This window comes from Polyodon spathula, chromosome 25 (genome assembly GCF_017654505.1).
Source record: "Polyodon spathula isolate WHYD16114869_AA chromosome 25, ASM1765450v1, whole genome shotgun sequence".
Classification (NCBI taxonomy): domain Eukaryota; kingdom Metazoa; phylum Chordata; class Actinopteri; order Acipenseriformes; family Polyodontidae; genus Polyodon; species Polyodon spathula.
In genome coordinates, this window is record NC_054558.1 from 19,749,448 (window position 1) to 19,772,521 (window position 23,074).

The following is a 23,074-nucleotide window of genomic DNA, read 5'->3' on the forward strand; positions in this document are numbered from 1 at the left end:
TGAAGATTCTTAAGGGCATATTTCTGAATTATTTCCTCCCATCTCCTGCAGTATGGGAGTTGAAGATCAAGTCAATGTTACAGAATGAGATGCAAACACCTTTGGAATGCTTAAGAGAACTCTGGTTTCATTATTCATTGTTTGTTCTGTAAAACAAAGAGTTAATTAAAGACCAGAGTAAACGCTTTGAAAATCTAGCCTTTAGTCTTTGTTGCCATGCTGTAAGGCTGTCTCAGAAAAGCACAGTAACCTCTTCCCAGCATCGTGAAGGGAAACCCTGAAGTTACACTGCTCTGTACTAACCTCTCCCATCCAAGCACTGATCAGCCCAATCTTGCTTAGTGGTATGACTGCAGGCAGCTTGCTGGTCCCAGTGTTGGTAAATAACTTTTAGATTTTGTTCTTTTATACAATGTGGTCAATCAATGTGTGACTTGTAATCTGTCCTACAAGGGTCAAGCTAGATTAAATCAGCTCTGATGTTTTTAGAAGTTCTTGCGCAAACCTGTATATTAAGAAGACTTCGATCATGCCATGGGACTTACTGTTCTGTATGCTTCTATCCTGCTGCTTGAACTAAGGTTTAATTATACAAAAATCTCACAGCAATCCAGGAAGGTATTTATAAGTATGATAATATCATTCGCGGTTTGGACAACATTTAATTTTGTCTGCCAGAACCCCCCCAGGCTTTGCATTGATGACAAAGAAGCTTTTATATTTGAAAAACTTCTGCATTTACCTGTTTTAGCTGGTGCTGATACAGAGGAGGCCATCAGTCAGAAAGAGTGCGCTGAGCCATCTAGAGTAATGTTGGGACTTGTTTTATGAAGTATTGCCTTTTTCCAAAACACACTCCTCTGTTAGCTATTCATCCCAAATTGTGCTGAGCTCTGGATTCACATCTGGAGATGTGCCAGAGCGTGCCATACTTCTTTCACTCTTGTATTTGAATAGTCAAGCAGAACAAGGAGCTGGCATAGACTACTAATCCTGACACACATTGGAACACATTGGACGTTTTCACCTACCACAGTGTTTTGGAACAGCATCTTCATGATCAAGAATGTTCTGAATTTATGGGATTTGAGGCACCAGGATCTTTTCTGTTTTCTGTCTACAACACACAGTAACTAGACCTGGTTCTCATAAGTTATCACTTATACAGTGGTTGTGTTCATCATTATTTTTTACTAGATATGGAAGAACTATATTTAAAAGGCTGTAAAAAGGCCTTTAAACTGTAAATACAATTTAGAGCCACCAGGTGGCATGGGTTACTTCTTTAAACACCTCACCCTCAGAACGATTCATGTTAAGCACTGGTTTTGAATGTGAATTGTGCAGCAGTGTGTTCTTTGCAGAGAGATATCTGTATACTAGAATTCTGGCAAATCCTGCAAATCATTTCTCATACGCTATTTATAAGTGAATTAATATCGATTGCTTTCTACAGTGCATTCATGATTCATTAAAAAAAGTACCCGATATGGCCTGCAGAGGTCAGCATAGTGCCAGCAGAAATTTTGCCCGGGGAATTTACAATGGGGGAATTTACAAGTGCCAAAATTGGGAAACAAGAACAATTTACTGTAAATGTTTCCTTTCCAAACATGTTTACCCTAACCAACCCCTTTTTTTCTGCATAAGCACTGAAGTATTTATTTTAAAAATGACATAGTACCTAACCTCAAACATAGCCAGACCTCCAGTTCTCCCGGTATGCTAGAGCTACAGCAAGCTGTTAATTGGTTTCAGGACTCCACTCTGTGATTAGAGCCTTTAAGTCAACCCTGATAGGCTTAATTATTTTGCACAACCACAGACGGGAATTCCAATCCCTCGGGAATGAGCAGAACTTTCTTCCAAAAGTCTGTGTCTAATTCTCAGGATGAGTCAGCAAAGCAAAATAAATTACAGCTGTTGAGATTTATTCTCTTTTCTTGTGAAACAAATGTGTGGAGAATCACACCACGCTTGCTGCAACACTTGATCGCTTAAACTTCAAACAGCATCTGTCAAAATAGAGCTGAAGATTTTAAAGAGTAGCTGGCCTCCTTCATTCTGCGAACGGCAGCTGAAATGGGAATATTAACATGGATGTTTTCTAATGATTTGCTGGATAGACATGGGATGCTGTACAGCACTTTTTCTGAAAAAAAAAAAAACTAAACAAGCAAATGGATTGCATGCAAATGCATACCTTATTAATGTAATTATTAAACAGGCTGTTGTTTGCAATCCTTGCCTCCATATCTCGTCTGTGTTTTCTCGCCATGCAGACTAAAGATGTCTCATTGAGAAATCAAATTGAGTATCCTTACTGTAGAGAGTGTAAATGAAAGTCTTTCATAGTCTCCAGTTTTGTATTTAACACAATAATAAAGGTTTCCCTTTAATCCAGGGAGCTGCACTGGAAAGATGAATGGACCTCTCTCTGTGTTTCTATGCTCAGTTATCACACACTGCACGAGCCCTGAAATAAAGGTCTATCTTCCAGGGAACGCTTGTCTAGTTCCCCTCTCTCTCGTCCGGGGATGCTTCAGGACAGACTGACCTTTTCACAGGAGGTTGACGGAAATGCCACATTAGCATCAGCTGCAACAAAATGCTCTGGCCTGACACTGCGGAATCTCAGGGCTGCTAACCTGCACACGGCTGGGGTTTGTTCAGGATCTAAAGCGGAGCCCAGCAGGGCACGACAACAGAGAGGCTAGGCTGTTTGAAAGGGGAAGGCAATAGTACAGTGCAGTGCAGTGGAGGACCTCGCCATCAAGATTGCCATTGAATTATCTCCGTGTTTCCATCACTCTTTTGCTGTAATAAAAGTATTACTGCTGTACAAGTAACTTCAATGACAAACGGTTTGACAAGAAGTCTTTTTCAATTCAATTCAACTCTTCAATTTAAACAACATGTATCACCCCTGAGTGTTTTAGCTTTATAGGTGATGTGCTTGTAATGACCATTTTTTATATCAAACTTTAAGAAGCTTGGACCAGACAGGTGTGCAATCTTCCTGCAATCTGTAGATATTGTTTAAAAACAATGGTGGCTGAATGTTAGTGCTTGTGAAATCTGCTGATGTAACTGAAGCACTGGGAATTGTATCCAGTGTAAGCTATACCACACTGGCTGCAGTGTAAAAGTCGTCCAGTTATTATTTACTGCCAAGTCTGCTTCAGACTCCAGCCTATTCCCCAGGGTTTTATACAGCTGAGATGCTTACAAGAAGTCACGTGTAGTTATCATATCTGTGCCCTTCCTGTAGCAAACGTTATCTGTTCAATCAAAATGGAAATCAAGGGCACCTTAAGGAGAATGCAAATGAACAGCGTGGCTATGGCTACAAAGTACTGTCTACGAGGAGCTGGAAAAACTACTGGGCTACAATGTAAAATGCAATGCAGTTTTAATCAGTACAGTGATGAAGGCACTAGCCCAGAGGTGGCCAATCCTGGCCCTGCAGGTAAAATGGGATAGATCGCTCCTTCAGGGTGTGGATGGTGGATTCAATTAAACAATCTAGAACAGGACTTGAACAAAGACCTGGACTGGAAGCAGCAACTTCGGCCACCCCTGCACTAGCTGGAACATATATAAATACAATGCGACACAGTTCCACCAAAGCCTTACCCTGGACACAGGGCTGCAGCCACAGTGTGAAAACACAGGAGAGCAAGCTCTGCTGCTGAATGTGCAGGCTAATTTACAACATCAATAGAGCCACCCCGACACATTCATGTGAAATGCCACACAGTCCATTTACCAAGAATAATGAGTAAAAAACAACAGCCAGCATGCAGTTTAAAATATGTATCTAACAGGGTTTAAACACAGCTCTATATTTGTATAGTATATTTAAAGATGAATGACATTCACAGACATGGCTATCTGTTTATTTACTTATTTATTTATTAAACAGTGGCACCCAAAACACACAAACAAGTAAAACTTCAGTCCCTCCCACACTCACACTTTAGACACCTGGATGAAATCCACGTGGCAAAAAACTGAAAGTCTCTCTTGTTTAATCAGAGTCCGTGACTTGACTGGTTTCACTGATTAACTTTTTGAAACTGCTTTTGTTTGGCTTTTTTGTTCTTTGCTGGTAGTTCTGTTGCAGCAGCAAAGGTCATTCAAAATGATCTAGACAAGATTCAGAACTGGGCAGACACATGGCAAATGACATTTAATAGAGAAAAGTGTAAGGTACTGCACGCAGGAAATAAAAATGTACACTATAAATATCATATGGGAGATATTGAAATTGGAGAAGGAATCTATGAAAAAGACCTAGGAGTTTTTGTTGACTCAGAAATGTCTTCATCTAGGCAATGTGGGGAAGCTATAAAAAAGGCTAACAAGATGCTCGGATACATTGTGAAAAGTGTTGAATTTAAATCAAGGGAAGTAATGTTAAAACTGTACAATGCACTTGTAAGACCTCATCTTGAATATTGTGTGCAGTTCTGGTCACCTCGCTATAAAAAAGATATTGCTGCTCTAGAAAGAGTGCAAAGAAGAGCGACCAGAATTATTCCGGGCTTAAAAGGCATGTCATATGCAGACAGGCTAAAAGAATTGAATTTGTTCAGTCTTGAACAAAGAAGACTACGTGGCGACCTAATTCAAGCATTCAAAATTCTAAAAGGTATTGACAGTGTCGACCCAAGGGACTTTTTCAGCCTGAAAAAAGAAACAAGGACCAGGGGTCACAAATGGAGTTTAGAAAAAGGGGCATTCAGAACAGAAAATAGGAGACACTTTTTTACACAGAGAATTGTGAGGGTCTGGAATCAACTCCCCAGTAATGTTGTTGAAGCTGACACCCTGGGATCCTTCAAGAAGCTGCTTGATGAGATTTTGGGATCAATAAGCTACTAACAACCAAACGAGCAAGATGGGCCGAATGGCCTCCTCTCGTTTGTAAACTTTCTTATGTTCTTATGTTCTTATGTTCTTATGATTCAGGGCTACAGAAAGCAGAGACTATTATTTGCTGATTATTATATTGTAGGTAGTGTGAGATATGGAGTACAGGTTTATAGTACAGACTTGTTCATAGGCTTACACAATATTGAGCAAAACCAATTTAATTGATCATTAGGCAGAAGTTCATGCATTAGCAATTTGCCACTATGTGAATTCATTAAAAATGTTCTTCTTATTCATATATATATATTAATTGAATTGTGTAATTAATAAAGCAGCTCCAATGTGGGGTGGTATATCTTTGCAAAGCAGGTCTGACATTGTACATTATTACATTACATTGAATTACTGATGTGCAAATACATATGTGCACAGTGCACCAGAACAGGTGAACACCCGACTCCTAGCAAGGTCATCAATAACAAGATGCAAGGTTGGCACAAAGCACCAGCCGGTAATGAAATACCCTTTTTTATATAGTCCACATGATAGTGCATTTTAAAACTGCAGTGTAAAATTGATACAATTGCAGTAATATGAATAAACACTGGGGTCTATCTTAACACATGCTAACTAGGGTAAAACTGTTATTTAAATGCCTTCGGTATTTGAAATATTAACTGGAGTGTAATTCTTTCCACATGAAACGTTACTAATATCTGCTGTGCTAATAGGTTGGTTCAGTCTGGTTGCTGGATCCATATTCATTACTTGAAATCCAGCCCAAAATTACAGCACCACTACAGAATACAGTATTGCGAAAGTGCTGTTAAAAAACCCTTTCGATTGACAATAAACGGTATATTATTAGAATTCTCTGTCTCCTGTTTTGCTGGGTGGTGGTGTGTGAGTGGTTTGCGTTTCCTAGCCCAGCTAATGCTTAACACTGCTACAGTTTGGTCTGTAGCTGATTCAAACTGAATCCTAGTTTCAAAATGTCTTTGATCTAAAAAGCTTAAGTTATTCTATTTGGCAAACCTTGACAGGGTAATAAAGTATTTCATTATTTTTTAATTGTTTGAGTTGCACCAGAGGGATCACTGTATCAGTGTGCTTAGAGGCTACATGCTTAGCAATCATTTTTGGGCAGAATTCCTTTAGTGCAGTCTGGTTTATACAGTGCAGTGTGTGTGCAGGAGGGCAATAGGGTATTACAGCCCTGGGACAGCCCTTGTCAACACAATTTATCCTCATTTCACTCCTGCAGCACGGCGGGACAATCAGGAATTCAAACGCCATCGCGGGACGCGGTCATGAAAAATAAACATGGTACATGCCTGCATTGAGTGGCTATAGAACCACAAGGCTATGTGTGCAGGACAGTTACACGCAGTACATACAGCATTACAGTTTGTTACAAACATACACTGACTGCTCACACGGATGGGAGATGGTTTCGCTTTTGCCACACTCAAACGGTTTACTCGTTTATGTTCACAAATACAGATTTATTACACACACAGGACTGTCTTTTTTTTTTCAGTGTTGGGTTGTGATCCCCAGTGGCAAGTATCAGTGACAAGTGATGGTTCAACCTTCTGCAAATATCAATTTAATCTCCAATTAATGAAGCAGCAATCTGCTACGCCCGGTCAGGATCAAACGCCCACAGACCACTGTCCTTGCCACGAGATAGCCTAACGTGCTATAGTCTGAAACACAAAGTCATATTCACACAGCACTGAGCACTTCAAAAAGCTTCAAACCTTCAACTCTGGAGTTTCATTTACAAGCCCCAACAATCACCTTAACTGTTCCTTGCCAGCTCTGTAACACTGCGGGCATGGTTTAGCAGCAGAGCAGTAACATACCTGATCCAAGCTACCATGAAGTTGTTTCTTGCTAGTTTTATACCTTATGAAAACGGTTTGATTCCTCTTAGGAAGATTTTGCCCTTGCTTGTGCACTCACTGCCAAACTGGGCTCTTGCAGTTAGATTCTTCTTCCTCCTACTCCTAGTCATGGAACAATGCCATTGATACAGCCTAGCACCTAAAGATGTGGGGTGTTATCAGTGACAGGGTATTGGAATACGAGCCAGTAAAAATACAATGATTCGCTTAATGTAATGTTTAGCACTTCCAGTGTCTGAGCTAAAAGGCCTCCTGACAAAGCAATATTAAGGGCTAAAAACAGCATTAAAAAATAAATAAATAAATAAACCACAATTTAAAATGACAGCACAGTTGGTTCAGATTTCAGTACTTGTTCACAGTAATGCAGATCTAGTCTTCTGGGGGTGTACTCTGTCTATTGCACCATTTACTAGATCTGTTTTTAAATAACAAGACTCCATCCGTCTTTGCAATAAGTAATGATGTTAAACCAGAACTGATCCACACTATACTGCTGGACTGCAGTGAGAGAATACCTTCACGTGTACTGCGTTTAACATCTGACAAAATAAAAAGGGAATATGAAGTTATAGTTAAATATACTCTTGATTGCCAGTGTCCAGTAAAATCCTTACACAAACTTAATTACTAACTTGAGTTCACAGCAAAGTCCATGTGAAAATAGTGTCACACAATGTTCTACCATAAAGAACATTTACACAATTGATAAGCATGGTGTCCACAAGTGAACGTTTTGAAAAAAAGGCTTGGCTTTGCAGTTTGCTAAGTCACGTGACGTTTGATGCCTGAATAGTCTGTTCAGTAAATTTGATTTCTTTTGTTGGGAGATTAACAGAACGCAGACAATGTCAAGCCAGAACAAGCCTGCAAGAGACAGGCTCAGTCCTAGTAGAATTTTTTGTTCGGTCTTTGATTGTAAAATAAATCCTGCTCTAGCAGCGCCATCATTATGCAGTTCTCTCATGGACCTCTCTAAAAAAAATCACTCTCCTGCCTCCAAAGGGAGCCTCTTCTTAAATCTCTCATCCTCCAATGAACCTACCTTGCCTCCAGGAGCACCGTCAACCACCCGGTAAGTCACTGGCTATGCCATATCGAAACTGGATGCGAAGTATGGGTGCTATTTTGGGACAAGCTTTCAAATGTATGGCACTAACTCAGACATGCCAATACAGATAATTTAAATTGAGGTGAACCTTCTTCCAAACCGCTCTTAACAGAGAGGCTGGCTCATCACCTCTCACAGCACTGCAGGGTGAAGCTCTGGGAGTCGCTCTTGTCTGTCATTGCCCAGCGGTCTAGGTCCTCCTTCTCCTCCTCCTCGTCTCCGTAGTGGTTGGCTTCCTCGATGGAGGTCTCCAGGGTGTAGTCATACACCTGCCCCTCTGTGTACTCGTAGATGGTCGGCAGGCTGCTCCTGAGGCTGCAGCGTCTGCGCAGAGCCACGAGCAGGGGCTGTGGCATGGTGAAGATGTCCACGTTGTTGCCCAGGTCGATCCAGGAGAGGCTGGGGAACTTGCCCCCATCCTTCAGGGCCTCGGTCAGGTCCTTGATGATGGACAGGGTCAGGCGGTTGCCGTTGAGCGCCAGGTTGGTCAGTTTGGGCAGCGCGCCCAGGTAGGGCAGCAGCATGAGGAGGTGGTCGTCGTGCAGCTCGGTGAAGCTCAGGTCCACCGCCGCGATCCCGTCGCGGTTGTTCTGTAGGTAGTACGCCACCCGATGGACGTCGCGTGCTGACAGCGGAATCCCAGATAAGTCCACCGAGCCACTGGAGACTTTCTTCTGTAACATTGTTTTGAGGCTAGAAACAAAAAAGAAGGATAATTCGGGATTTAGAAATCATGAAGGCGCTAGTCTGGTTGATTTCGTTTACTTTATAATCTGTCGCCGAGTATTTTTGAAGGTACAGATGATTTTTATATTTTTCTTAGAAATGCTTATTTAGGTGATCAAAATCTACATGTAACTATATATGTATATTTTTATATGTGGCTGGTATATTATTCAGTTTCTCCTCTTTGTAGATTCTTTGCATACCGTGTTCAGTATATTTGTCTTGTATTTGTTCAGATCTTTTATTATATGAAAGTTTATTGCTGTGTCCAGTTCATGAGCTCATTTTTTTCTGGGATATACTTTAGATCAAGGTTCACTGTATTATAAGATTCAAAGGACGGCTGATTGACCTCTAGTGTTTTTAATAATAAGGTACTCAATGTGCTTGAAAAGACTGCAAGGACATCTGTATTCCTGGGAGAAGTACTGCCAAAATGCAGAAAAATTGACGTTGATTGATGAAGAGCTCGGCTCTTTTAGACACGAGTTATACAGTTCTGCAGTGGAATATTATTTGATGTGGAAACAGTCTCTTAAAGTAACCACACCACTACTGTGTTGGCCTCTTTGCATTGGCTTTGCACTGTACATTTAGTTACAGAGGCATCAAACTTTACAATGTGATTTTACTGATTGCTTGGTCCACTGCCAGCACACAACTCTATGGAGAAACCCCTCTCTGCATCTACAATAGAAGGCGAACTCTGGATAGAGTTCGGATACACGTTGTGATGTACGTCCCTGAGGACTGCTGAATATTTGATGGCAGGTCAAACTTCGCAATGGATCCCAACTCCAGTCCACAGGCAGCAATAGCAGTGCAGCTTTTTGCTTTAATCCAAATGTTTTCTTCCAGTGCAGCACTGATCCCAAGATAATAACTTGTGATTATAACATTTAAAAAAAAAAAGTATTTCAAATGTAGTATTTAATATATAAAATATGGAAACCCAAGACTAGAAGTGTGTGTGTGTGTGTGTGTGTGTGTGTGTGTGTGTGTGTGTGTGTGTGTGTGTGTGTGTGTGTGTGTGTGTGTGTGTGCATGTGTGTGTCAGCATCAGGTTATGAATGGAGGGGTCTGTTTTTGGAACCTGGCCATGCAATAGTTACATTAAAAGCTTGTGTTCAGTATAATGGCAGCACATCCTAACCATACAGAATTAAAATGCACTTCGTCTTTTTGGATCACGGCCGGTTTCTGAAAGTTTTCCAGCACGCTAAAGGTCAGATTATCATTATTTTAAAGCTAATTCCATTGGGCTTGCCTGGTAATTGCTCACCTTCACACTCCTGTCTTGCCCAAGGTCACCGTTTGTACAGCAGAAACATGAATCGTGACCATCTGGTCATTCTACCAGCCTGTCACAACAGTGCGAGCTTGCCAGGAACCAGCCTGGAGCTCACAAGTGCCCAGATTTATGATGCTACTGCTATCACGCCTCCATTAATGCACTTTCTCTCAGCCCAATAGCTGACTCCTTTAGTGGCTTGTATAAATCAATTTCATGGAGAGAATTTGCTGATAAGAAAGTAAGAGCACAATTAATGGCAGCTGAATTTCAGAACTGAAATAATAAAGTATTGTAAAACAATTAGCTACTGTTAAGAAGGAAGAGCTACTGGAGCCCTATACTCTAATGATAGGGGAATACCTCCCCATTACAGCATCTATATAAACTATATGGGGACTGACCTTTATAGGGCCACAGTCTTTAGCTTCATAACCAAAGGACACATATCAAATGGTAAATAAGAAACGCTTTGTACAACAACCCATACTGGACAAGCAAAATGAAATGCACACATAACTCTCTCTCTCTCTCTCTCTCTCTCTCTCTCTCTCTCTCTCTCTCTCTCTCTCTCTCTCTCTCTCTCTCTTTCCATATAAGCACACTAGCGCTCTCTTCTCAGCTGATTGTAAAACACTTTATGTTTTTTAATAAATGACTTTATTGTTCATTGACACATGTAGCATTCCTACTGCATAGCAGTATTACCCATTCCAGATTTTACCATAAGCTTGATAAGCCACAGTGTTTAGGAAACTTGCTCAGGTGTTTCTTATTATAGCTATCGTAAAACCAGGAATGGCTCAAACTGCTATGTAACGATAGTCTTCTATCCCTGGAAATAATCTGCTTTTGCTTACTGGAACAAACAGGTCTGTCTCACTGCAAGTAGATTTCCTGGAGGGGGTTGGGTTTATGTACCCTTGTCGAATGTAAACTGAGTGTATAGCCAACAAAGTCTGCCTTCCAATAATTCAATGCACAGAATGCAAGTGGCTTTCCATTTCCATGCATTTCTGATCGAGCTTCATTACTGAAGCTCTCCACGCCTTTAACAATTGTCTTTTCATGTGATGGAGTAATGACCTTGACGGCAATAAAAAACAACATCTTTATATTCCACTGCCACTAGTATTTTAAACCCAGAGCAATCAGATTTTTTTTTCTTGTGAGAAAAACATGCAACTTTACCAACATTATGGTAGGAATACATTTTAATTCTACACACACACACACACATATGCAACACAACGTACAATTCATCCCATGTATTATTAATTCTGTACATTTACTACAAGAAAGGATTTCCTGCTAATTAAACAAACCTTTTCACCTACAAAATTACTCAAAATAACTCCATATGTAAAGCCCTATTTATTTGCCATTGCGAGGCAATTAAATGTTTTGTAGTTAAAGCATACTGTTTACCCATGCAGAAACACAGGGAGTTACCCTCAGGTTACAGAAAGCACACTGACCAATCTAACCATTTGAGAGGTAGAGCCATCTGACTCCTGGGCAGACCTGCTATAGAGTAGTGATGCTGATACACAGATCACAGTAGTATGGTTTATATCTGTTTCACTGATGGTCCTAAACCACAAGCATGATTTATTTGCCCTCCCCACCAGCACGTGTTAGTTCCCTGTTCCCTGGCAGTGATGATGGGTCAGTTCCATTGTCCCATTACTGGTTCCCAGTCCCATTTAGTGGTATCAGACCAAAGCAATTTTTTACAAATTGTTTTCTCCATTCTCAGTTTGGTTGAATTGGTTATTTTGATCAATGCAATTATTATTAATCTAACTTTACTTAATTCAGCTCTAGGCTTCCAACTACAACTCGACTATGAAAAACGGTCTGCACTGGTACAATTTTCAATAACACATGCAATCCCAGTAATGAGTACTAGACAGAGGCTGATTCAAAATTTTATCACTTAAAACACTCAGTCAAGACTGTAATGACGTTGATTAAGGCTTTAGCCGAAATGCTGTCAACTTGACTTCTGTTTCAAAGACGTAGGACTGGGTTGCACAGTTAAGGATAAACTCCCACCATATACAAAAAAATGTAGCTACAAGCTACTTGAAAGTGTGTTTAGAAACCGTTACTCCATTTGATCTGCAATTGTCCCTCTCTGGCTCAATTAAAATGACATTCTGGGCATTTTCTGTCACAGCCCTGACTGCAGTTTATGGATTTTGGCAGATTTATGATCCCTACTTTTCAAGTGAGCGTGACATTGCTGAAAACGACTTTTTAAATGTCCCTGAACCATCTGCAACTTCATTCTGCCATTTTACACAAACACCTTCGACATTTCAATTAGAATTCATTAACAAGAGTGTGCCAGCAATCACTGCTTATGTACAGGTTTCTAGGAAGGAATACATGTTACAGTTAGCCTTAAAAAAAAAAAAAAAATAAATAATAATAATATTAAACTATAACTAATGATAATAATATTAAACTATAAAAAAGCAGATTCTTTAAAAGAGTCTGGGATATTCTGAAGACCCTCGACGCTTCGCATTTACTGTCTTTGCTGTGGGTCTCATTCTCTGATCTGACATCACCCGTCTCAGCCACCCAGCCACACACTTTTAATATGGAGTGCTTTTAGAATTCAAATCAGTCCACCAACACAGAATCCCATTAACTAGAGCTGGCAGTCATGCTGGTGTTTAAAAGCTTTAGCTAGAGTTAAGGTTATGGATCAGAAAAAAATGTAATACAAGACATGACATGCAAGCTTAAAAACTGCAAGAAGAAACAGCAGACTAGATAACAAAGGCGATATCTTCTACAGGATCCCATTACTGCACTTTCAGTGACAAATGAGGTCTTTATTGTTTTTGGCATCTCCTTCTTTCAAAGCTCTGGGACTGGGGCCTGAGAACTGCTGATCTTTTATGTTAGAAAACAAACAGTATAGGCAAAACTATTATTTACTTATTGCCTTATTAAGGCATTGCAGAACTCAGATGGACCTGACTGCAGTCCCAGTTGGAATGAGATTTACAGACTGGTTTCAAGGTGCAGATGGGTATTTGGCATCTGTCTTCTGATCATCAAAGTACCAGCACACAGCTTAGTACTCAGACTCTGCCCAGGACTGTGAACATCTAAACTCAGACAGCTCAGAATCCTCGCAGACTTTGTTAAAACTCTTGCCTTCTCCACTGATTGTTCATGGCAGCCCTTCCATGCTTCACGCAGCAAGAGTTGTATGTTTACAACTTAGCTGCTAAATATACAGTGACACACAATGAAGCCTGGAATCCCTTGATCTTCTGAAGGAGGTGATAAATGGTCTCTTTAGTTATTATTAACAAGAAACATCTTCCAAGTGCCTTTCAAGAAATCTTGTGCCATGAGTGTGTGCAAAATATCTCTTGAAAGGGCATGTTTTGACAGTATTTAAATAGCTGTTGTTTTTCTTTGTCAGCAAGTAAAAACAATGTATGTTTCATATTGTAATTTTACGACCATTCTCCTTTCACTGAAGTAGAAATATTACTTCTTAATATATTCTCCAGGCTAATTAAGCCGTTGCTATTTGAATCAAGAGGCTTGTGCGATTACAGGTTTTATATGAGTGCTCTGGGTCATCACTGCCTTCTGTTAGATCCGGACTTGCCTGATATAAAACAGTAGGGGATGAGCACTTACACAACTAAGCTCTGCTACTGTCATACAGCAGGGTCCTTCCGTCTATCATAGCTCTCTTCCCTGCCTGCTATTACAGTGCTACTGCTCAGCTTGCCAAAGAAACATCAATGATTTTCTAAATGACACTTACTTACTCAGCTCACGAGTCCTGCAATATAAGAATATTTCATTATTTGTTCCCTTTATTATCAAGATTATAATACTTTGTAATTGTGTGCTGTGAGTCACTGCAATCGTATACAAAATGAAATCGAAGTAGTGAAGGAAAATGCCAGAGGGGACGACTTGCAAATTTCTCTTGCTGGAAAAGACATACAGTGCCAGTGCCACAAACAGTAGAAGTGCAGGTTAAAAACTACTGTGCCCCTGGGGTACGCTCTGAGGAAGACATACAGTACCGTTTCATGGATGGGGCACACAGTGTGGGATTAGTCGTTCTTAAGGAGTTATGATTCACTGTCATGTAAGAGCCTAAAGGATGGTTAAGTGATGAAGGTGGTTGTCCTAAAGCGCTTGAGCATTGTAGTGCAAACAAGCGAGCTGATTACCAACTACAGCTGCGTTTTGAAGAGAAAAAGATACATAAACAAAGGGTGTGCACTTTCCTTTACAAGTGGAATCTGTGTGTCTGTTCTCTCTGCGGTTGATCGGAGGCATGCTGTCCTGCATGTATGTGGTGAGTTTGTTTTTTTTTTGTGTGTGTTTTTCTTTATGTAGGCACTTTGTGCTGCACTGTCGGTGCTCCAAAATTTATCTGTCATGTGATTCAGAGCTCACCCGTCTCCAAGACCTGTTCCATTAGCAGGATTTCACCTCGCTAAGTGCTTTCACTCTCCATTCCCTCCATACCCTCTGTTTCTCCCTTAGAAGCTATCTCATCTAAAAGCAACAAAGGCTTTTCATCCCCCCTTCCTTCCTCCTCGATTTCTCTTCTTTCCTGCCTTCATGCTCGCTGCTACTGTAATCTTACAACAAAGAGGAGCAGTAGCTGCACTTTGCAATGAGGATTCAATGCCACATAGGAGCTGTGCTGGACCAGTGACCTTGCCTGCCTCTGCCTCTTTGTTCTTCACTGTGAAAGTCTGATACAGCATTGGGAAGCCGTGGTAAACAGCACTACCACTGTGCAACATCACTTTTAATAGGACCTGGTACAATATTACTGCCCATTGCCCAGTGCCTACTAAAGGATTTTTAGTACAGTACAGTTTCAGATTGGTACTAATCTTCACCTGGTCCTGGTGCACAAGGAGGCTTGATCTGGAGATGTTTGTCATCCCTTTAGTTCTCTATTAGACTGGAATCAGACTGGCCAAAGTCACATGGCACACCAACCTGAATATTAAGGCCTTGATGTTCAGATATTGGTAGCTGACCTTGTCAATACAGTAGTAGACACTCAGTAATCCACAAATGATTATAATTTTATTCTAGTTGTAACCAGGTGTTGTAGGTAAATGAGTAGACATGAGATTTGTTTGTTTGTTCAGAGAAAGGCAATGTGATAAATATACATATATATATATTCTGAGCGTGATACTTTTAACTATGTTCCCAAGCCCCTGGCTGACTCACGCATCCTTCAGCCTACAGTTATAAAACTTTTCACATATCTCGTCAAAATCCCCTTCAGAAATGAATGTTCATGCTCCAGGAGACTGGCGATGGCCCTTCTTTGCTAAACTCAAAGCAATTACTTTGCCGCCACCAGGCTGGTGCTAGCCTGTGTGACAGATCCTGCAATTACATCCCCTGCAGATCAACGCAAACATTTCAAAAGATTTACTTCCTCAGTCACAGCCCCCCCTTCCCCAATACACCACCTCTTCAGTAATTGCATACTGTCTCACCACAGCAATAAAAGCTAATTATCAGCACACACTGCTTTAAAACCAACACAGAGCCTTGCATGACTACAACACCACCTGTATATGTAACAGGCTTCAGATTCGCCTCCGTATAGAAATCGAGGCAATGGTTCGAAAGTTTTTGCTTGAATAGCTGAGTTGCACAGTAAATAATGATCCAAACAATAGAGAGCTAACAGGATATTAAACAGCTAAGACATGAGACTATTGATGACATAACGGATACCTTCAAATAGGACTGTGCTGATACTTGTACTTGTACTTGTACTTGTAATTGCCTTTAAGAAATGCATTGTCCGTTTACAGCCTCAGTACAGCAGTACGACAGTAAAAATCATTCCAGGTGAGAAGAGCATCCGCTTCCAAATGGTTTTTAAAACACTCAATGCGGACGTTAACCACCATGGATTGATAGCCAAAGGAATCGTTTGAAATCGTTAATAAATGATTGGCAACAATGATAATATAGTCACATGAGATTCATTGCAGTGTCTGTTTTGGGGATAGGATTTGGTAATGAGATTGCCTGCTGGCATGCCACAGGGGAAAGGTAGAGGAAAAAACGGAAAACAGCGGCAGTACAAGAAGCAAGCTCCTGAGCCGTCCCGCGGCTTTTATTTTTGTACCCACCGCCGCAGGACAGTTTCGTTTAGGTACACTTCGGTTGACGGCTCTTGAAGTGGGGCTTAACTCGATGCAATATTTATATATCCGGATGCTGCCGTTCCAGGTCTTTTCTGGGTAACAGAGACGTCATTCTGTTGGGCACATGAGCAATTTTAGATTGTCAAGACAAATAAAAAAAGGCCAGCTGAAGCGTGCAAAAGCTTTTACAGCACAGCCAGCAATGCAGTTTCGTGCCAGTGAGCACTTAAATGTATTACTTGTAATTCACATTCAGACTACTGTCAGTGTTCCTTAATTAGCCATCACAACACTGAAGATAACTTGTAATTCACATTCAGACTACTGTCAGTGTTCCTTAATTAGCCATCACAACACTGAAGATAATAACTGTAGTGCCACAGGGCTGTTGATATTTAATTCTTGGATGCCTGTTGCTAAGCCTCCACACAGCCACACCTAAATAAATGATATTATTTATATTTATTTATTTATGATATTTTAATGGCCAGGACGCAGCAGTGATGCACAATAACAGCTCCCCCACAGCAGAAGCTAATGCCATTATATAAACAGGAACAACTTGTGAGTAAAGACATAAACAACTCAGGACTTCATCCCTCAGGGTTCATGTTTTGTATTTACCTCAAATTAGCAGATGTTAAAATAATAAAATTCAATAAATGTTCAAAACTAATAGCACTTCTTCAGTTCTGCTGGTTCATATTTAAAAGCAATATTAAAAGCCCTGGTTCAGTATTGCACTTTGATAGAAACAAGACCAAACCACTCAGAGGGGGAAAAGGTAGCATTGACTCTTAAGGGTGGTGAGATGGTCTAAATGAAAAAAGAAAGAAAGCAGACAGAGAACAGAAGAGTGTTTTTTTAGTGCCTTTTCCGAATGCTGTTTACAACATTCCCCTCTCCCCTGGCTATCAAGGAGACAACACCTTGCAAAGCACACTGAGCCTCATTAATATGCACAACAGGTGTGCCTGTGCCCGTTGCTGGGGGCTTATCTGCTCACGGTGCTGTCACCTGGTCCAGCGAGTGCACTCACAGACAATGCCAGGGCACCCAAGGGTTTGTGCTGTGATTACAGGAATTCCACTGGCTGCAACAGCTCCTAATAGAAATAAACCTTTACCTGTTATACTAACCTGATTGTGTCTGGTAATGTTCTATGTAAATTGTACGCTGTGTAGGACTCATAGCACTAAGGCTACAAAACATTGCATGAATAAAGTCCTTTATTACCACTTTGAAAACTGACATGGCACGCATATTCAGTGTTCATAACATGTTGTTATGAGATGTGTTACAAACCAGAAGTGCTGTATTTGAAATGTCAATGAAATTTCACATTGATTAAAAAGATTGCACTATAAACATAATAAGTGCAATTTTGTTGCAAACACAACAGTGATCCCACATAACTCCTGGAAGCCCCTCCCTACCTGATCAGTAACATTATTATATATAGATGGAGTGTGGACCATAGGGTTAGTTCAATATCACCTCTCTGGGAGCACTGATTGTGGCATGCAGCATTCTTTGTTTGCATGACAACGGCATGATATTTAGACAACTGCAGGATTAGTTCCGAAGACCTTTCAATCCACTGGGCTTAAATCCTAAGGACACTTACCCACCTTACCTTACACTGCTGGCATTTGGAAGAATTACAAACAAAAGACAGCAAAAGAAACGACCAAGTAATTCATTCCAGAAGCTCACTACCTCACTGGACGGCGAAGTCTGTGCTAGTTAGTTTCAGCACAGAGAGCATGCATGCAACGAACCTGCAATATGCGAAGAGGCTGACTGTTCTTCAATGCAATGTTCCTTGATTGCCATCTTGAAATACACTGAGATTTATTTCAAATCTCGGGGGTTTATTTCAGTCACGATGGCTTTAAGCAGTATTCATTTCAACAGGTCTTTGTTTTTTTCACTGCAGATGTGTTCCTGTTCTATTGGTTGAACACAATCAAAAGACAGCTCTGCCAAACCCCACAATACCTGGGGAAAGCCCATCACAAGCGAGGGGAGTAACTGCTTCTGGTGAGAATTCCCTTGAAAAAGACATGGCTGTTGAAACTGGTCAGAATTTTAATTACTACTCCTCTCTGAAACGCTGGAAGATTTAAATAGGGCTTTGTCAGCCAAAGTTATGAAAGCTCAGCATTTGAGAGTGTAGGTCTCTTTAGAGTATTTGTGTCTGTGGAAGGTCTTTGTTAAGGTACTCATTAGTGTCAGCTGTGATGCTGTATGTCAGGGTTGAAATTCTATTTAAAGGGTTGCCAGTCCTGTCGGCTCCAGCCCAGCTCTGCCCAGCCCAGCCCAGATCCCAGTGAGATACTCACTGTCCCTGCAGACAGTGTTAACAATCTGTTGACTGTATTCGAAGAGTTTACAAACACAGCCTCTGTCTCAATGACTTTCTTGCAAGTCATTGCTGAGGATCTGTGGCAAAGTGCCCTGTGCGTATTTTGTGTTGTATGTTGTGTGTTAATGTTGATGTGTAGTCATTGGTACATGGGATATAAACGGGTCTGTGTAACACGAGTGTTTAAAATGTATATGTGTATTTAGGCACGAGGATTGCACAGCACTTCACGTGCAGGTAATGTAATAATACGTGAGCACGTGGAATTGCACTTTATTAATTCACGTGCAGCTGTACCGCGACTCCAATTGAATGATTGATTAGCAATCGAGTCTCGGTACAGCTGCATAAAAGCAGCATGTTTTCACTCACTCGTGGTTGTGTGTTCGGTGAGTGGAGAACGGGATTGGAGACAGAGGTTAAAATAATAATAATAATAGTTAATAGTTTGACCTGTCTTGACTCACGGTGTTTGTTTGTCTATTAGTCCACTGTTTGTTTAGTGTTAGTCCGTTTTTTTTCATCTCTTTGTTTTGGCTCCAGTGCCGTGTCCTGTGTTTTGTTTGTCTTGTAACCTTTTATTTTCTGTCTATTGATTAAACTGTGCAACAGCGCAATTCACATTTCACCTGGCAGTACTGAGTGTTTCTTCCGGGTCTGATGTCACCACACACGCCATCCTGTTACAGGATCAAACAATTAACAGAAGCCCTTTGGTTTACTGAATCAAAATTACTCCATTTTCAACATGGTGAAGGAAACAGAACGGCAGCTACTGTATTTCCAGTGAAATAAACCAGGTATTTATATATATATATATATATATATATATAGAGAGAGAGAGAGAGAGAGAGAGAGAGAGAGAGAGAGAGAGAGAGAGAGAGAGAGAGAGAGAGAGAGAGAGAGAGAGAGAACATGTGTCTAGTTTCTCAACACCGGAGGGGAGTTAATTATTTTCAGTGATATATTCAGGGATAATCATCGGAGATGCTGCACCTTGTTTACCAAGTATACCCTCCAGAGGCAAGGCAAGGACTCAGAACAAGCACAATTACGTGAGGCAGCACATCACAACTAACAAAACACAAAACAGCAGAATCCTACGTGCTTGTTAAAAAGACAAAGATTCAAAACAGACATGTACCTGGCAATGCATTACCTCAGATTCACTCTGGGATCTTTAGCCTATAATTCCACCATGCATGTTCTTTCTCGACTTGTCTTAATAGTTTGTTTTGAAATCCCCCTGCCCTATGAAGGATAACGGTGCATGATAACTAGGCACTGACGGCTTGTCGATAAAAATAACACAGACTTTCAATGATCTTCAAGGGATAGATACGCTAAACCTGGCACTGCCCGGGATGTTGCTGTATTTGTCATGGGTCTCAGGACTATCTTGTAGGAGTTCACAGCAAAGTGGATTTGTTTCTTTAAAATGATCCTATATGACATATGTAACGTCTGGCCACCAGGTGGCAATGTGCGCTCTATGCAGCAGCCCTCCCTTAATGTTAATAGCATGTGGTGTAAATGTAAATACAGCTTTTCTTCTGAAGTCCCCATGTTCTAAGAGCCTCTGGATCCAGCAGGCAGGATGTGAAGCATTGTGGGTTTCACAGAAGCTGGGCAGCCCTGCCGTGGTTACCAGTTTGACTTCCAGCAGCAAGACTTGTGATCTAATGGCTTCAGACCATTTGTCGTGATTATCTGAATTGTACACCGTCCCAGTGCTGTATGGTCACTGGTTGGCAGTGCTGAATCTGGGATGCGTCAGGGATAGTGAGGGTATCTTGTTTGCCGGCTGCATATAACACAAGCAGGAATTGTGAAAGCAGCCATTGGAGAAAAAGATTAATTTAGTGAAATCCAGCAACAGGTCTACTTAAAAGCAGTGAATTACTGCCTTTAGCAATACCTTGGTAGGATAGGTGGCTTCATGTTTCATTATCCATGAAACCATTCAGTTATTTCATGACACTAAACTGGCAGCTGGTTGTGTAGAAATGCTTCCTGATGGCGCCGCTGTAACCCAACCTCCTAGACCACTGACTGCTGTCAATCTGTTGGACTCGCTCTGCATTTCTCTAGGGAAGAGCGTATCGGTTCACAGACTGTAGTCTTGTGAGGGGATATATATCCCTCTGTAATGAGTGACTGACCTCCAGATATAGGGCATGAGTGAGCGTTCCGGTTATACGATACCCCGATCCAAGCTAATGTGAAAACCGAAACCCAAAGAAGGGCCATGTGACCTGCTGGTAGTGTGTTAAGGACACACTGCTTGTGGATGCGCTAGTACTGAACTTGCGGCAATAATTAATCAATGCCTCCCTTTTCCAACACAAACGTCTGTTAGCTGCCAAGCAGCTCTCAGATGATGAGCTTTTCAATGTGTCCCATTACTGCAGGGCGTTGGCCTCAATACTGGCCCTCAAAAAAACAAGAGGCATTACTGGTGGAAGGTGCCGCATTTAAACTTCCCATCCCCAAGTTGCCATGGCGGCGGGGATTCGTCTGATCACAGCTTGTTAAGATGTGCACAGGCCTTGGAATTTAATTAGAACATGTTTGGGCAAAATTATACCCTGTGGCACGGACTTGTTCTACAATCTTTTTCCTTTTCCAATTATTGTTAATAAAACTGCAGCCAGGTCCAGGTAGACATAGCCTCTGGAGAACCTTCTTTATTAATTTCCTAAAGCACTTGGCTTGCACACATGAAGACTAATTGAAGGGCAGGTTTTCAACTTGTTTATTAAAAAAAAATAAAACAGATGCCCTGGAGCAAAAAATGGATCCTGAATCTTAAAATCTGCATCGTCTATTTCATGTGTTCTGCTTGTTCAAGGTGTTACAGCAGTAGCAAATCACGTTCTGTTTCCAATCGTAGAATGCTGCAAAAAAGCTACAGGTGCAGCAGGGAGAGCTCAAATGCATACAGAGAAAAAAAAAACAGATAGAAAAAAATAAACCTGCTTCCAGTTTTGACGCTCAGCCGTACCTGGGCTGCTCCAGCCGTACATGCCTGGGAAACAGACTGTGTGAGGCCTTCTCGGAAATAAATTAAGCAGCAGAGGGAAGGCTCAGATCTGCACTGAACGTGAATATTAGGCTTACAAGCAAGTCAGCTTGATAGATCAGTTGAACACTGAGGCTCCACGGATCATCAATTTCATCCTCAGCTGAAACATGCTAGGTACTGCTTGGTACTGCAACTGACAAGAAGAAAAGTGAAGCAGTTCCTTTAGGCTCCACTAAGGGAGTTGGCTTTTTTTTTGGCTCAAAAGCAGAACTGCTGGCTTCAGTGACTTCCCCCAAGTCTAAGATTTGATACCCAGCCTCCCATGAAACCAGTCAAGGAACACAAACAATTAGGGCTGGACAGGTCACTTGTCTGCTTGGGTTAGATTAGCTGTGACGTCAAAATATTTGATCAGGATAAATAATAAATCCTTGGCAATAAATCAGTTCCCTCTCTTTGAGTGGAAAAAAGAAATGTAGTCTCCACTGGGATGGAAACAGAACTGCTGGAGTCAGTTCCAGCTTACGTTTTTTTCTTTTCAAATCGTATACTGTATGGGATGAATGTCACTGTAGATCTTTACCTCACGAGAGATCAGCAGAGCTGGGAAGACCTCAGTGTTTTGCTCAGACAGTCTGGACTCTGTTTATATCAATCATCCCCCTACTTCTGCCACAGGTAATACACATTCTCTATCAATCATGCCGTTAACATTTTGGGACGGTTTGTTTCAACTTATTATTAGTGTCCATCTTATCATCGTCAATACGCATGGTTGCGAACCAGGCACGACTGAATAATCGATAACTCTGATCGATTGCTGTAGAACTACAGATCAGCGCCACAGAGATCAGCTCCACACAGAGCTGCGTGGGACTAACCTGTTGAAACTTGGATGCTTTTTTCCTCCGGCTGTCAGAGGAGTGCTAAGGAATCCTGCACCGAGGCACAGCTAACCTGGTACGCAACACATCTGCTGCGGCAGGACTCCAGGACCACAATGCTAAGCAATGCAATGGTGGCAGTTTGTGCCAGGGGAGCAACTCCGACGTCAGACAGGCTTACAGTCAGAGGTGTGCGTGGGGGGGGGGGGGGGGGGGGGGGGGGTAATAGACATGCCCTTGTTTCATAATTTAGATTAAAGATTTTATTTTCAGATTTAAACCATACAAATCTGCCTGTCAGCTGTGGCTGCCTTGTAGTCACAGCCAAGCATCTACTGGGAAGGAGGATCCCAGGCGCCCTCAAGGACATTTTACAATTAGACTTTTTCCATCACCTCTGTCTATCTCCAGATATGTTTTAAGAGGGTATTCTGTCATATATGATGATATGAGATATATGATATGAGATTCTTCGTACTCAGTAGTATATTACTTTCCTGGGTAATTACAGCTTGCAAATGCTTCTTCTCTTTATATCAAGTAGATAATTTGTAGAGCCTCTACTTAGACTGCAGGGTCAATCACAATGTTCATACACAGTATGCATGTATATACTATATACATTATTTACACTGTGCATACTATAAATATTCCACTACTGTTAACAGTGGAATATACATTCTAAATAATTAT

General features: G+C 41.2%; 1 protein-coding gene across 1 annotated transcript in view; it reads right to left on the minus strand.

Moving 5' to 3' along the window:
* Nucleotides 1-4,895: 4,895 nt before the first annotated feature.
* lrrc75ba (leucine rich repeat containing 75Ba) overlaps nt 4,896-23,074 on the minus strand; it is a 28,713-nt gene continuing 10,534 nt past the window's right edge. The window contains exon 4 of the mRNA XM_041227809.1: nt 4,896-8,592. Coding sequence (XP_041083743.1) covers nt 8,025-8,592 — 568 coding nt within the window. The 3' untranslated portion in view covers nt 4,896-8,024. The remainder of the gene's footprint in view (nt 8,593-23,074) is intronic.